Source organism: Chrysemys picta, chromosome 2 (genome assembly GCF_011386835.1).
Source record: "Chrysemys picta bellii isolate R12L10 chromosome 2, ASM1138683v2, whole genome shotgun sequence".
In the NCBI taxonomy this organism is placed as follows: Eukaryota; Metazoa; Chordata; order Testudines; family Emydidae; genus Chrysemys; species Chrysemys picta.
Window position 1 is genome coordinate 224,335,467 of NC_088792.1, and position 16,798 is coordinate 224,352,264.

The 16,798-nt window shown below is 44.2% G+C and overlaps 1 protein-coding gene and 1 non-coding gene across 2 annotated transcripts; both read right to left on the reverse strand.

The window, feature by feature from the left end:
* Positions 1-7,539: 7,539 nt before the first annotated feature.
* Positions 7,540-11,690, reverse strand: RPS20 (ribosomal protein S20). The gene is made up of 4 exons (XM_005301183.4): positions 11,529-11,690; positions 8,887-8,986; positions 8,207-8,280; positions 7,540-7,763 (listed from the first exon to the last, which is right to left on the reverse strand). The coding sequence occupies exons 1-4, from the start codon at positions 11,529-11,531 to the stop codon at positions 7,581-7,583; spliced, it is 360 nt and encodes a 119-aa protein (XP_005301240.1). The 5' UTR covers positions 11,532-11,690; the 3' UTR covers positions 7,540-7,580.
* On the reverse strand, positions 8,349-8,413 carry LOC112059913 (small nucleolar RNA U54). Its single transcript, XR_002889182.1, has one exon. It is a non-coding gene; the product is annotated as a small nucleolar RNA U54 (small nucleolar RNA).
* Positions 11,691-16,798: the final 5,108 nt, after the last annotated feature.

A 16,798-nucleotide genomic window follows, 5' to 3' on the forward strand; every position in this document is an offset into this window, starting at 1 on the left:
CGGTGCGTGCGGGGGGAGTCCCGCCAATGCTGCCGAGTGCCGCCCGAGGGGTGGCTCGTCTTACACCTGCCAGCGATGAGCCCGTTGTGACGGTTGGGGACTGGGGTGGCTCTAAGCACCTGGACGCTCGCGGACTGGGCTTCCAGTTACCGGTTCCTCTTTCCAGGGCTGACAGGGGGAGGGAACAATTGTACCGTCCCGAGCTCGGGGGGAATGTCTGTAACGGGGGGGGGCTTTAGGTACCCGCCGCTAAGGTCCCTCCAGGGCCTGCCTGGTACCGATGGATCCGCTGTTCGGACAGGCCTGGGGGCTGAGCCCCCCGTTCACATGGGTACAGCGTGGGCGGCGGCAGCACCCGGCCGTTTCCCCAGCCATGGAGTCCCCCCCCCCGTCCTCCCAGGGCACCGCTTCTGGCCTGGAATATCATTAGTCTCCACCCCGCCGCGGCAGGCTCGCTCGTGGGGCTACCAACAAGGGACCAGTGACTTGAAGTGAGACCGTCACGCAGCTCACACATGAGATATCATCAAACGCTCCTGCGAAGCGACAGCCAGGCAATGCCAAAGCGGGCTGGAGTTCAGTCGCTCCCCGACCACGTGGCGACCAGGCTAGATGTCTAGCTGAGGGCACTGGCGCACAAGCCAACCCTTCGTAAAGGAAACGTGAGGTTGAGAAGCCCTAACACTGGAGCTTCCCAGCCATTGTTTTCAAACAGTCTGGTTAAGCCTGCATTTTTATGAGATCGTCTAAAGCTAGTGGAAGCAATATTGTGGTTGCAGGAAGGATAGGGGAAGTAATTGTTAAAATGCAGGACTATAGATTGAGATTACCACTCTTTGTTCCTGGGTCTGTTATTGACTCTGAGGCCTGGTCTACAGGTTGATGTTAGGCAGCTTACCTTGACCTAAGCATCTACACTACAGTGTTCTTCCTGCCAACTTAACTCCCCCGCTATGCCAACCCACTGCTCCGAGAGGCTTAGGTAAGTGTAGTTAGGTCAATGCAGTGTCCGTGTAGACATTGCGTTGCTTACGTTGCCTGTTGCTGCCTTTGACAGCCTGAGCCCCACCACCCGGGGCTGACAGCTTGGTTTGTCAAGCCAAGTGTGACAGGGCTCCAGCTGTCAGTCCCTGGTGCTGAGGCTCTGACTGTCAGTACCCCATAATGCCCCACTTAAGCTGGTGTAAGCGCTCCTGATGAGGCTGTGCACTGCTGACAGGAGCATAGTATGGACATAAAGTGCTGCTTTAATTACTGCAGTGGCTGTAGATCAACCTAACTTTAGTTGATTTAATTTTTTAATGTAGACGTGCCCTGACCCACACTGAAAGCACTGTTATGTAGGAAGCAGAGCCCCAGAGCAAGCAGGTAACTTTAATTTCAATACTGTTTGACATTTTCATCAGTGATCTGGCAGTAAATATAATATGGCTGATAGAATTTGCAAATGACAGATTGGTAGAGTGGTAAATGATGACAGGGTAGCCATACAGGTCATTCTGGATTGCTTGGTAAGCTAGGCCCATTCAAACAAAATGTGTTTTAACACAGCCATATGCAGTTATATATCTGCAAGGAATGTAGGCCATACCTACAGAATGGGGGATTGTATCCTGGAAATCAGTGACTCTGAAAAGGATTTAAAAAATCACAGTGGAAAAGCACCTCAACATGAGCTCTCCCTGTGATGCTGTGGCACAAAAAGGACTAATGCAATGCTTGGCTGTATAAACAAGTGAGGAGGAGCACCAGAGGTGATATAATTCTAGTGTCCATTTAAAAAAAGAAAAACTGAAGCTGCATAAAAGGCACAAAAAGTATTTGAGGACAGAGTACCTTACTGTGAGATTTAAAAAGCTCAACCTGTTTAGCTTATTAAAAAAACCTGAGAGAGGACTTGAGTGTACCATGTAAGTACTTTCAGGGGGAGAAAATACCAGGCGATAAAGGACTCTTTAATCTCACAGAGAAAAGTGTAACAAGAACCAATGGCAGGAAGCTGAAACCAGACAAATTCAAATTAGAAATTAAGCACAAAATTTTAACAGTAAAGAAAATATTTGAACAATTAAGGTAAGTGGTGTATTTCTCCATCTCTTGATGGCTTCCTATCAAGCTTGGATACCTTTATGGAAGATCTAACCAAACAATAGTTAGTGGGCTCAATACAAGGCTGCGGAAAGGGGTCTGGGGGTCATAATGGATCACATGCTGAATATGAGCCATAGAATCATAGAATATCAGAGTTGGAAGGGACCTCAAGAGGTCATCTAGTCCAACCCCCTGCTCAAAGCAGGACCAATTCCCAGCTAAATCATCCCAGCCAGGGCTTTGTCAAGCCGGGCCTTAAAAACAACCAAGGAAGGAGATTCCACCACCTCCCTAGGTAACGCATTCCAGTGTTTCACCACCCTCCTAGTGAAATAGTTTTTCCTGATATCCAACCTGGACCTCCCCCACTGCAACTTGAGACCATTGCTCCTTGTTCTATCATCTGCCACCACTGAGAACAGCCGAGCTCCATCCTCTTTGGAACCCCCCTTCAGGTAGTTGAAGGCTGCTATCAAATCCCCCCTCATTCTTCTCTTCTGGAGACTAAACAATCCCAGTTCCCTCAGCCTCTCCTCATAAGTCATGTGCTCCAGACCCCTAATCATTTTTGTTGCCCTCCGCTGCACTCTTTCCAATTTCTCCACATCCTTCTTCTAGTGTGGGGCCCAAAACTGGACACAGTATTCCAGATGAGGCCTCACCAATGTCGAATAAAGGGGAACGATCACGTTCCTCGATCTGCTGGCAATGCCCCTACTTATACAGCCCAAAATGCCGTTAGCCTTCTTGGCAACAAGAGCACACTGTTGACTCATATCCAGCTTCTCATCCACTGTGACCCCTAGGTCCTTTTCTGCAGAACTGCTACCTAGCCATTCGGTCCCTAGTCTGTAGCAGTGCATGGGATTCTTCCATCCTAAGTGCAGGACTCTGCACTTGTCCTTGTTGAACCTCATCAGGTTTTTTTCGGCCCAATCCTCTAATTTGTCTAAGTCCCTCTGTATCCGATCCCTACCCTCTAGTGTATCTACCACGCCTCCTAGTTTAGTGTCATCCGCAAACTTGCTGAGAGTGCAGTCCACACCATCCTCCAGATCATTAATAAAGATATTAAACAAAACCGGCCCCAGGACCGACCCTTGGGGCACTCCGCTTGAAACCGGCTGCCAACTAGACATGGAGCCATTGATCACTACCCGTTGAGCCCGACGATCTAGCCAGCTTTCTATCCACCTTACAGTCCATTCATCCAGCCCATACTTCTTTAACTTGGCGGCAAGAATACTGTGGGAGACCGTATCAAAAGCTTTGCTAAAGTCAAGGAATAACACATCCACTGCTTTCCCCTCATCCACAGAGCCAGTTATCTCATCATAGAAGGCAATTAGGTTAGTCAGGCACGACTTCCCCTTCATGAATCCATGCTGACTGTTCCTGATCACTGAGCCAACAGTGTAACGCTGTTGCAAAAAAAGCAAACATTCTGGGATGTATTAGCAGGAGTATTGTAAGCAAGACATGAGAAGTAATTCTTCTTCTCTACTCTGTGCTGATTAGGCCTCAACTGGAGTATTGTGTCCAGTTGTGGGTGCCACATTTCAGGAAAGATGTGGACAATTGGAGAAAATCCAGAGAAGAGCAACAAAAATGATTAAAGGTCTAGAAAACATGACCTATGAGGGAAGATTGAAAAAACTGGGTTTGTTTAGTCTGGAGAAGGGAAAACAGAGGGGACAGAAGATTTCAAGTATATAAAAGATTGTTACAAGGTAGAGGGAGAAAACATTTTGTTCTCAACCTCTGAGGATAGGACAAGAAGCAATGGGCTTAAATTGCAGCAAGGGAGGACATTAGGAAAAACTTCCTGTCAGAGTGGTTAAGCACTGGAATAAATTGCCAGGGGAGGTTGTGGAATCTCCTGTATTGGGGATTTTTAAGAGCAGGTTGGACAAACATGTGCCAGGGATGGTCTAGATAATACTTAGTCCTGCCTCAAGTGCAGGGGACTGGACTAGATGACCTCTCAAGGTCCCTTCCAGTTCCACAATTCTGTAACTAGGTGAAATTTAATGACTTACGATATAGGAGTACAACTGAATCATCTAGCAGTCCTCTGTGGCCTTAAACTCTGTCAAGGCCCGGCTTGACAAAGCCCTGGCTAGGATGATTTAGTTGGGAATTGGTCCTGCTTTGAGCAGGGGGTTGGACTAGATGACCTCCTGATGTCCCTTCCAACCCTGATATTCTATGAACTTATCTATGGTTCAGTTTATCCTTCTGTAAAATTTGTTTATTAAGACTTGTATTTCAGAGGAGATTCTCATAGCAAAACTATTGTTTTTTGGTAAAATGTTTTGAAAACCTCCGATAAAAGGTACTTTTATAAAAGTGCAAAGAATCATTAGAAAGTCATTCACCAGCCCATCTAGAAATGTTTTAACAACATAAATTGGATGGTCTAACATCTTGTAGCTGGATTTGGGCTTTTATAAAATACTGGAGTATATGTAATGAGTAGCTGTTTCCACAACCAGTTGGTTTAGGAATAGATGAGAATACGGGGTAGACACAGAAACCTGTAAATTGGTGTTATTTAGGAGAATCATTGTAGATGACTGAGTAAGCTGTAAGAGATGAAGTACTTCTTAATATATACTGATTGGCATAATTGGATTCTGCAGAATTTTAAATTTTTGCTTAGAGGACAACATATAATGAACTACAGGAACAGCTCATTTAGTTGGTTTATAGCAACAGAGGGTCCTGTGGCACCTTTAAGACTAACAAGTTTTGGAGCATAAGCTTTCATTGGTGAATGCCCACTTCATCAGACACAAGTAATGGAAATTTCCAGAGGCAGGTATAAATCAGTATGGAGATAACAAGGTTAGTTCAATCAGGGAGGGTGAGGTGCTCTGCTAGCAGTTGAGGTGTGAACACCAAGTGAGGAGAAACTGCTTTTGTAGTTGGCTAGCCATTCACAGTCTTTGTTTAATCCTGAGCTGATGGTGTCAAATTTGCAAATGAACTGGAGCTCAGCAGTTTCTCTTTGGAGTCTGGTCCTGAAGTTTTTTTGCTGTAAGATGGCTACCTTTACATCTGCTATTGTGTGGCCAGGGAGGTTAAAGTGTTCTCCTACAGGTTTTTGTATATTGCCATTCCTGTTATCTGACTTGTGTCCATTTATCCTCTTGCGTAGTGACTGTCCAGTTTGGCCAATGTACATAGCAGAGGGGCATTGCTGGCACATGATGGCATATATAACATTGGTGGACGTGCAGGTGAATGAGCTGGTGATGATGTAGCTGATCTGGTTAGGTCCTGTGATGGTGTTGCTGGTGTAGATATGTGGGCAGAGTTGGCATCAAGGTTTGTTGCATGGATTGGTTCCTGAGTTAGAGTTATTATGGTGCAGTGTGTGGTTGCTGGTGAGAATATGCTTAAGGTTGGCGGGTTGTCTGTGGGTGAGGACTGGCCTGCCTCCCAAGGTCTGTGAAAGTGAGGTATCATTGTCCAGGATGGGTTGTACAACCCAGGATGGCAATATATCGATGCACACAATAGCAGATGTAAAGGTAGCCATCTTACAGCAAAAAAACTTCAGGACCAGACTCCAAAGAGAAACTGCTGAGCTCCAGTTCATTTGCAAATTTGACACCATCAGCTCAGGATTAAACAAAGACGGTGAATGGCTAGCCAACTACAAAAGCAGTTTCTCCTCACTTGGTGTTCACACCTCAACTGCTAGCAGAGCACCTCACCCTCCCTGATTGAACTAACCTAGTTATCTCCATACTGATTTATACCTGCTTCTGGAGATTTCCATTACTTGTGTCTGATGAAGTGGGCATTCACCCACAAAAGCTTATGCTCCAATACTTCTGTTAGTCTTAAAGGTGCCACAAGACCCTCTGTTGCTTTTTACAGATTCAGACTAACACGGCTCCCCCTCTGCTACTTAGTTGGTTTATGGTGCTCAAAGCACATTGTTGTCCCCTATCTCTCTGTAAGGCACTTCACTCTGTGGTCATTATTAGTTACGGGAAGGGGAAAATATTTAGAAATGTTTTCTAACAGTAGGCTGATTGGGTATACAGCACATTTCAGTTAGAAATACTGTACATCAGAAAGGAATTGAAGTTTGAAGACATTAGGTGAAGCCCGGTCTATTCTCCAAGCATCCTGTAGGAACAAGCATTTTTGAATTCTACTTCACAGAGCAACAGGCCCTCAAAAGTACACTAGAGTGGTGACATGAACATATCTACAAGGAATGAAATTGTCAAGCATTTCTTTCAGCCCTTAACTGAATTATACAGGGGATTGAATCAAGTATTACGGATTTGTAAAGCTTGACTTTAGTTTTGCAATTAAAGCTTTGTTTTTACCCTTTTACTGCTCTTTGTTGTAATAACCATAAACCTAACATTTGAAATATCAGGTCCTTCCTTCTCTTGAAGATTACTACAAGATCTTTAAAGGCTATACAAACCAAAAATTGGAACTGTGCTCTTTCATTACTTGATACACAAAGGGGAGGGAGTCCTGAATTTTTTCCCCCTAACTACACTAGGAATTCAGGTTCTATCTAACTCGGAAGACTTAGGCCAGGTCTATGCTACAGACCTCTATCACTGTAACTAAGTCGCTCAGGGGTATGAAAAATCCACACATCCCCAACTTAACCCCCCTACACAGACAGTGCTATGTCCATGGGAGAGCTTCTCTCATTGACATAGCTGCTGCCTCTTGGGTAGGTGGATTAACTATGCGAATGGGAGCGCTCCTGTCAGCATATTAGCATCTTCACTAGAGCGCTACAGCGGCGCAGCTGCACCGTTCCAGTTGCACCGCTGTACGTGAAGACAAGCCCCAAGACTGGTGAAATATCACAAGAGAAAAAGTTACGCTTCGGAGGGGAAGAGTTTAAGTCAGCGTGTTTAAAAGCTTTTAACAGCTAATTAACTTCAATGCTGAATTCACATGTGAGATTAGAGGTGTTTGTTAGATATTTAATATGCTCACTGCTTCAAATAAAGTCTCACAATAAATATTCCCAGGATCCCTTGGTCTTCCTTAACAAGCATGATTTTTAAAAAAAGTTTATGATGTATAAAGAAAGGCTAAAGGGGATTTGAGCCTTTGCAGTTCACTGTTAAACCAGACTTTATCTGAGAAAAGTGACCGAGTACAGCCTATAAGTTGTTTCAGGCAAATAAAATTCACTATGAAAAATTTTCTTCCTTATTTTAATTTGAAACATTACATCACACCGCACTCCCTTCTTCAAAATACATTAAAGCAGTTATATATCAATGGTAAAAAAAGAAAGAAAGTAATGTAACGTTCACCTCTACTCAAGACTTGGCCAACCATTCCCCTCACAATGCCTAGATTCTTGATTGTTATGCCACTTTGTTTCAGTTCTTTATTCTTGAAAGTTTCTAGTAGAGATTCTATTTCAGAAAACACAAAGCAACAGTAAACAAAATTTCAAATCAAATTTTATTGAAGTAGATGACAGGTGTTTAGGCATCAGCAATAGTAACTTCCACTTCTACACCTGGTTCAATACTGATAGAAGTGATCTGCTTAACAATCTCAGAGGGACTGTGTAAATCAATGAGACGCTTGTGGATACGCATTTGGAAACGATCCCAGGTCTTAGAACCTTCACCGCAAGGTGTTTTCCTAGTAGTGATTCGCAGTGTCTGTAACAGAAAGTGGAATAGTAACCAATAGATGAAGACAGCTTGGCAGAGGTTTTGACTAAAATCAAAACTTTCTATAGCTCTAATGTAATTAAAATATTGCTTGCAGTATTTTTTACATAGTTGTCAAAAATTAACTCTACTTATATCTTGATGGCCACCATCACCCCCTTTTCATAGCTGCCCAAGGAGTCTTAAGTCAAAAAGGGGAATGCAGGTAGGAAGCAGGTCAAAATCCTCTTCCGTATTTCTCTTTAGCATGTTTTGTATTTAACCATTTAGTCATGTTTATGCCAGCTACTAATCCATTAACTGGTTAGAGTTTAAATTGGATTTAATATATTTAATCAGATTGCACTCCTTCTCAATTTTACTATTTGAGATTTACAAATAAAATCTTGTAGAATTAATCATGGTTTTCCTGCCTCCTAAACTGTAAGTACCTTCGTAGGCATGCGAACAGGTCCCTTCACTTTTAGATTCTTTTCCTTAGCACCTCTGATCAAATCAGCACAGACTGTAAAAGAAAACAACTGTTTAGAAAAGTTTTTTTTAATTGAATTAGATATTCCACTTCACATAAAATGTTGGCTCAGAATAGCGTAAATAACAATCATAGTAATTCAGTTTACAATTTATCCTCATAGCCAACTACATATGGAATAAACTGCTTACCCCAGAATTAGCAAGGTCACTTGTAATTTTACTTTTTAGGCCTGTCACAATGGCATTTATATAGTGTTAGATTAACTAGTTAAAGACTTAAGAATTTAAACTAACATGGTTTAAACACATTTTGCTTTGAGAGCATAGCTATTTTAGAATAGTGTTCACAACACATGGCTAAAACATTGTTCAAGAGAGTTCACAGTTAAACAGTTTGGCTAGCATGGATAAAGTAAGTGTTTAATGCAGGTTAACATAAGTTTATTCCTTAGTTTGTTTTAAGTCATTGGCAGAGTAGGTCAATGGCTGTGGTAAAGAATTTTAAACACAATTGACAACTTCTGGGCTAATAACTTCAGTTGGCAACTTCCCTAATTGACAGGTTATGTTTTGCAATATTTGAGACTTCAAATCATAAGCAACCCCCTTTCCCCCCCCAGAAAAAAAAACCACTTACCCTTCTCAAGGGACTTTACATTGCGACTCGTCAAGGTAATTCTAATTCGGTGAATTGCTACTTCCTGTTCCACAGGTGCTTTGCCACTATCTTTAAATGCCTGAAACATTAACATTATGAATATTAGAAGTTACAGCCAAACTAGTCAGTATTGCATGTATGCTCCTTAAAGCATTCTACCGTCACTAAAATTGAAAACGTAGTTAAGACATAGCTAGTTTTTATAAAACTTTTATTAGAGTTCATATCAAAAGGATGTAGGTATGATTCTGAATGGGGGGGGGGGAGAAAAGGAGGAAGAACAGGAAAGGGCAAGAATCCAGTTTCAGAGATGGCATTTTGTACAGTTACTCTAACAATTATCCACCTTGGAAAACAACAGAAGCGCCCCACACTGGCTTATGTCTATATTGAACAGGCCATCTAGCCACTGATACTCCTCCAAAATAAATACTTTAATCATATAGGGCAAGTCCATACTACAAAATTAAGTTGATGCAAGTTATGTGGACATGCAGCCACTGCAGTAATTGAATCAGTTTTACACGAATACACTATGCTCCTTGTGTCAGCTATGCGTATCCTCACCAGGAGCACTTGCACCGCTTTAACTGCCAGTGTGGGGCATTGTGGGATGGTTTCTGAAAGGTAGGTCTCTGTAAGCAACAGTGTCTACACTGATACATCATCAACCTAACTACATCAACTTAAGGGCTATGCCTCTCACGGAGGTGGAGTTATTAAGTGGACATAGTGGGAGAGTCATGTGGATGGGAGATATATTTTAGTGTAGACACAGAGCAAGCTACTTTACATCAACCTAACGCTGTAGTGTAGACCGAGCCTTAGTACAGGGGTGAGCAACCTGTAGCTCCAGAGCCACATGCGGCTCTTCAGAGATTAATATGGGGCTCCTTGCATAGGTGTCAACTCCGGGGCTGGAGCTACAGGCACCAACTTTCCAATGTGCTACAGCATGCTCACTGCTCAACCCCTGGGTCTACCCCCGCCCCTTCCCAAGTCTGGCATACCCTACTCCTCCTCCTTCCGTTGTGCCTCCTGCACACCACAAAACAGCTGATCGCAGCTGGCAGGAGGCGCAGGGATGGAAGGTTAGGTTCTGATCGGCTGTGCTGCTGGGAGACAATGGGGACAGGGGAGTTGATGTGGGGCTACTGATGTATTAGTGTGGCAATGCACATTGGTAAGTTCTGGCTCCTTCTCAGGCTGGTCACCCCTGCCTTAGTATGTAGTGTTATAGTGGTGTCAGTCCCAGGATATTAGAGTTGTGTGTAGCATGAGGGCTTGTCTCTTTCACCAATAGAAGTTGGTCCAATAAAAATATTACTTCACCCACCTTATCTCTTTAAGCATATAGCAACATACAAATCTGTATTACAGTTTAACCAGTGTTTGTTTCGCATAAAAAATTGAAAAAGAAAAATGCCTGTATCATGGGCGTAATCCAGCCAGGCGATAGAGAACAAAGGTGTGTGGTCAACAAATTATAGATGTACATCTATCAGGAGGCTGAACATCAAATTCATTTGGGAAGTGATAGCCACACTAGTATACTTGCTCTGACTTCTTGTGGTGGAAAAAGTGAATAATTAAGTAACAATAATTTAAAAAGAACCATCTAATGTATAACTTCTGCAATGTGCTACTTATCAGAGGGATCAGAAAGACAATCCCTGTATTAACTGATTTAGGGCACAATATACAAGTATTTTATTGCAGCTATATTTTTATATTACTGGCAGGCACCCTTTCTTTTGATGGTAATATATACTAGGTTTTTTTATAAATAAAGTACTTGTATTTATTTTGCAAATGGCACGGTGTTGTAATCCCATTGATGATATAAAGTTTAACAGCTAATGAAAGGTTTCTAGGGGCAGCAGAGGTACACCACATAGGACCCACCAATTTAATTTTTAAGGGCTATTTCAGGTTGACTTCCTAAAGCAGGTAAAACTACAGTGAAAACACAAGATGCAACCACAAAAAGATGTTTCCATGATTTTCCAAGAATCCAACCCCTCACACACACACTTGGAACTGGTAGCGGTTTGTAGGGAGGGGCAGAGCTGGCGAAGCTCAGCGTGCAGCACAGGGAGGCCATTTCCCCAGCGCGGGGGTGTCTATTGGCTAGTGTGACCAGATGTCCGGATTTTATAGGGACAGTCCTGATTTTTGTCTTTTTCTTATATTACCCCCCACCCCCTGTCCCGATTTTTCACATTTGCTGTCTGGTCACCCTACTATTGGCCAAAGCTGGCAGGAGCGAGACACGTGAGGGTCGTGGCCCAGAAACGTCCCCGAAGCCCCCAGGTGTAAAGTGCCCCGGCCGCTCCGTCGCCGCCGGCCAGTGTCTCCCCCCACTTCCCCGTTAGCGCCGGCGGTCGCTAGGGTCTTGCCAGCCCGGCACCTCTGTCGAGATCCGCGCCAGGTAGAGGAGGAAGGCCCCGATGTAACAAACGACAGCGAGGCCGGGAGCCGCCGCCGCCGCCCCGGGGGTTCGGGCGACAGGTTGGGAGCACGCGGCGAGTAGAGGCCTAACAGAGCGTTAGCAGCCGCGCGGCAGCGCTACGCGCCCTTCCCCGGCCCGCTCCCACCCCGGCCCTGCTGGCACCGCTCACCATGGCTGCACAGACTCCTCCTGACCGACTTATTCCCGGGCGGGGCGCGGCAGCCCAGCGAACAGCGGTGAGTCAGGAGCGGCGCGAGGGGCAGCGGCTGCGACGGAGTCACTCGCAGCAGAGAGAGAGGGCGCGCGCGCGGCGCTTATATAGCAGCGCTCCATACGGGCATCGCGCGACCTCTGACGTCAGCAGGGCCGCGCCGCCCCTGCCTTGCGCTGGGGTCAGGCCGGCGAGGCTGTCCGCCTGAGAGACAGACTAGTCCGCGGGGGCAGCGGGTCGGGGGGGGCGCTGCGCCCTCGGGCTGGGTAGGGCCGCCGGGCTCCCTCCGCGCTGTGGGGGCCGCACGCTGAGCGGAGCAGCAAGACTGCCAGGGCATAATGAAGTCCGAGCCCGGGGGGCAGTTGTACTGCCTGTGTCATAGCGCAGCCCAGCGCACTTGCCCGTCCCTGAGCTCGGCGTCCTCCCTGAGCCCCTCTCCGCCCGGGGCTGCGGGGATGGAGGCGACTCGTAGTTGGCAGCCCCAGCACTGGGGTTGATAGTGGTGGCCGCAGCCAGGCTCGAGCCGTTGCAGGCAGGGCTCAGTTCGTGACAAAAATCTGTCAAGGCTGGGGTTAGTGAGGGCTCAAAGAGAGAAATGCCCAGAGCCTCACTGCCGGATTTTAAAAAGAAAATAACCTAAATTAACTAAACACGTGAATGTTTGGGGTGATTTGTGATTAGAGTTGGCACTAAGGGGATTCTTAAAGGATTGTTATTACATCATAGCTTCAAACAGTTGATTTCGCCTAACATAAAGCAAGGATGGAAAGATAAAAAAAATTGACCACCACCTCAGCCAGTCACAGTGCCTTTGTTTGCTAGCGAAAAGTCGGTGGCAGGAGCCGCTGTCAAACTGACAGCTTTTAAATACAAGTGGTCAACTTTTCCCACTTTTAAAAGGCCAAATCCTGCCCCCTTTGCCCAGCCACAGTATTTCAGTTTGGTGCTGTGGGTGGCTACAGCGGCAGGAGGACACCTCCTCTACCTCCACACCCAGTACAAAAGCAGCAAGTACCCCACTCTCAGCCTTTGTACCAATCCTCACAGGGTAGATACAGCATGGTTCCTTGAGCTTTAAATGTGTAGGCCTTTGCAAGATGGCAGTCTTAAATTGTTAAGATCTGGACTTTAAAAGTAGTAATTATAGCAAAAAATAATTCATTAAAAAGTCTCCCTCATGTAAAGTAACACATTCTTTAAATGAAAGAACACTAGGCAAGTGTTATTTGTTTGTGTGACAGTAATGCCTAATGCCCCAGTTGTGGATCAAGGCCCTTGTACTAAGTGCTGTTCAAACAGAGCAGAGGCAGACCTTGCCCCCAATAGCTTATAATCATTTTAAATTCCATTCTTGCTGAATAGAGTTGGCTGTTGTAGGAACAATAACGGCTTGCTATACATGCTAACTTGCTTTAAAGGGTGATGAACCTGTTCCTGTCTATTCATGCAAAGTATTTATATTATAGCCACTACTATACTATCTAGGGGCAAAAAGAAATATCAGTTAGCATCAAGTTAAAGCCCGGCAGGACCCTGTTCCATTTAGTCTTGGATTTATCTACTTATACTTGATTTTTTAAGTCACCTTTCCCTTTTAGTATCCTTTTGCTTCTGATATTGTAAGAAGATTTCTACTAAAACAAGAGTTCTGTGGTAAGACGAAGTTGGTCAGGCTGAGGCTCCGCAGGCTCTTACTCATGTACAAATACTTATTACTGAGAGTATTCCAGCTTCTGAAAACCTCACTAGGGACCTTGGTGATTTTATCTTCCTTATTAAGTATAATCATCCCACGTCATGAATTCTTGGATTTTTAAGGCCCTGCAGAGACCATTGTGATCATCTAGTCTGACCTGCATAACACATACCATAGAACTCCATAAGAGCACACTTCCTTGAATTAATTCCTGCTTCAAGATCAATAGCTGTAGTTGAACTAGAGCAGGGCTGCGCAACCTACAGCCTGTACACAGCCCACCAAAGCATTTCCTAAGGGCCGCAGCCTGCTTCAACACCGTATACTAACAACTGATTCAATAGGGTTTTGTCATCACGTTTACATCGTTTTAGTTTACACAGGTGTGTAAAAAGACAGACAATACTGTACATAGAAACTATCTAAATAAATACAAAACAAGCTGAACTTAAACTATAAATCAATATAGGTGACTAAATCTTACTAAAGTTTGTGGAATCTGTTTGACTCACACAAGGTTGTGCTTAGGTTTATGTGGCCCTCCTATGTAATGAGGTTGGGCACCACTGAACTAGAGCACATCTTTTAAAGAAACATCGAGTCTTGATTTTAAAGTTTCCAGTGATGGAGTATCAACAACATTTGCTATTTTATTCTACTGGTTAATTACACTCCCTTAAAAAAATTGCACCTTATTTTGGTATGAATTTGTCTAGCTTCAACTCAGTTGGATCTTGTTACACCTTTTATACTGGATTGCAGATCCCTCTAGTGTAAAATTTCTGTTCCCCCTGTAGATACTATAGACTAATCAAATCACCCCTTTGCCTTCTCTTTAATAAGCTAAATAAATTGAGCTTCTTAAATCACTATAAGTCCTGCTTTCCAATCCTTAACCATTCTCCTGGCTCTTCCCCAAAATCTCTCTGAGATATCAACAGTCTTCTTGCATTAACACCAGAACTGAACACGGCATGCCACTAGCAGTCACAACCCTGTCAAACACAGAGGTAATATAGCCTTCTTATTTGAAATTCCACTGCTTATACATCCCAGGCTTGCACTGGTCCTTTAGCCACAGTGTTGCCGTGGGCACTTATGTGCACTGATTATCCACTATGACCCACACATCTTTTTCAGAGTGTCTGCTTGCCAGGATAGTTCCCCCCTCCTCCCCCCCCCCGTAAATGCAACCTACATTCTTTGTTCCGAGATGCCATACTTGGTGAGGACCTACCAGCACCCAGAATGTGATTTTGACACTTTGCGAGATCCAGGTGCAGAAACCTCTGAAGTGCACAATGAGGAGGGAGTAGGGGAGGACAAAGAAAGGGACACAAACCATTCAGCGAGCCAGGTGTTGTTCGAAACTCAGCTGGCATCAAGACAGTCTTGCTGGGTGAGCACTGATGAGCTTGATGATGACAGGGAAGGGAACTCAGCTAAGTGGAGAGATGTATTTTTCTTTATAAGCAATTTTTTTAACTTTTTTGTGCCCAAAACCTCCCCTCCCTCCATCCCACCCATCCACCCTTCTCTTTGTTAAAATGGTACCCATCCCATTCATGATTTAGATAACTTGTAAAATGTTAGAAATTAAAAGAATAATAATAATATGGCAGTCCAAGTTACACAGCCTGCAGCATCAGATCACTGTCCCGTGGTTGGGTAGAGGTGGCATCCGCTTCTCCTTGTTAAGCTAGCCAGGGGGCCATGCAAAGTATTTTGCTTATCTCAACCGGGTGCTCCTTGTATCCTCTTGAACAAACTCGATGAAACTTTCATGGAGATACTTTGTAGCCCTCTCCTGAATATTGTGAAGGATGACTATCACAGGGGAAGAAACAAGGCAGAGACATTCCCACACCATTCTGCAATGAATTTTGCAGACACCATTTCAACAGGCTAGCAGCATATGGGCCCAGGCGGCTTCGTGATGTCAGTGGCAGCTGGGTCCTCTGGGAGTGAGATATCAGACAAAATCATCACTGCCTATGAAAATATTCAATATTCACTCCATTTTCCTATTACTGACACAGAGGGGCACCCAATGTCTAAACCTTCCATGCAACAGCCCTCCACCACTCCCACTAGTCCATTCTCACCATTGCTTGAGCTGCACATTTATGTAACAAGGGGCTCTGAAGCTAAAGTGAAAAATAGCATTTCTTATGAGAGGTCTTTTTTAGGAATCATGTAAGGGAGTTTTTAGACATCTTTTACTTTGTTGTGACGGTAAATCTTAATCTAATTCTGTATCTGTTTGTTTTAATCAGCAGTCTCTGGCATGGTGGCCTTAAGAGATGCCCCTTCTACGTCTGCTGAACATTTGACCTTGATCAGATGAAGAAGAAGCGGATCAGGAAGGATATGTTCTGTGTGATCCTCCAGTCCTGTACAGCTGCTGATCGTGAGCACAGGGATTGGAGGGGCCAAATGGCTGAGAGTAGGGGGAAGAACCAGGAATGGACAAAGTGGTTACTGACAGAATGACAAAGGGACAAAGAGGTACTTCAGTAATTTCACCAGGACATAATAGCTTTGCTCAAGCAATAAACACAGATGTTGCAGAAAATTATTGTGCCAACTACCCCAAGACTCCATACATAGCACTGCCTTTCCGACTCATGGAAAACTCCATTTGCTGCTTCCTGTACCCCCAACATCACAGGTTGCAGCAGGACATGAACCCTTTCCTCTAATCACTCTGTGCTAAGGGAAAATAAGGACAACCATGACTTTACACTACAGTGTACTACTTGTTTTTAACATTAAAAACCATATTACAATGTTTCATTCATATGCAAACATGTTAATTGTTTACTTATTTTTTATAAGTTTGGGTCAGCCTCTTACAGTGCTTCTGTATTTGCACTTGAGCTTTGTTTCCTGTTTATATTCACCAAATAAAATTGTTTTTGAAATTCAACGTATACTTGTTTGTACCAAGCATAAATGCCACATTACAACATTATAAGGGGAGTCAATAACCCTTGACCATGCAATGACCATATTCAAGCTCTGTGTGCACAAAGGCACACAAGTTCAGAAAAGTATCACACAACACTGCTATGGCTGACTGTTAAAATATTATTTTATAGCCTCCTCAACCATATAACTCCATCATTGGCTCTTAATAGCCCTGTCTGCCTGTTCAAATTCAGCAGAGAGCCAGTCCACCTCTCCCCTGATGGAAGCCTTTTCCCCTTTGCCTCAGAAATATTATGTAATACAGAACATAAAGCAATAATGATAGGAATGTTTGCCTCACTGAGATCAAATCTAGCCATTAAATATCACCACTGAGCTTTAAATCTACCAAAAGCACATTCAACAGTCATCCTGCACCTGCTGAGCTGGTATTTAAATATTTCCCTGGGTCTGTCGAGGTGGCCAGTGTAGAATTTCAAGAGACAAAGGAGCAAGGAGTAGACGGAGTCCCCCAAAATCACTATGGGCATGTGGGAGTCAGGGAAAAATATCCCCGCTAGCAGCCTTTGGAAAAATCCTATGTTCTTACAGATGCAAGCAT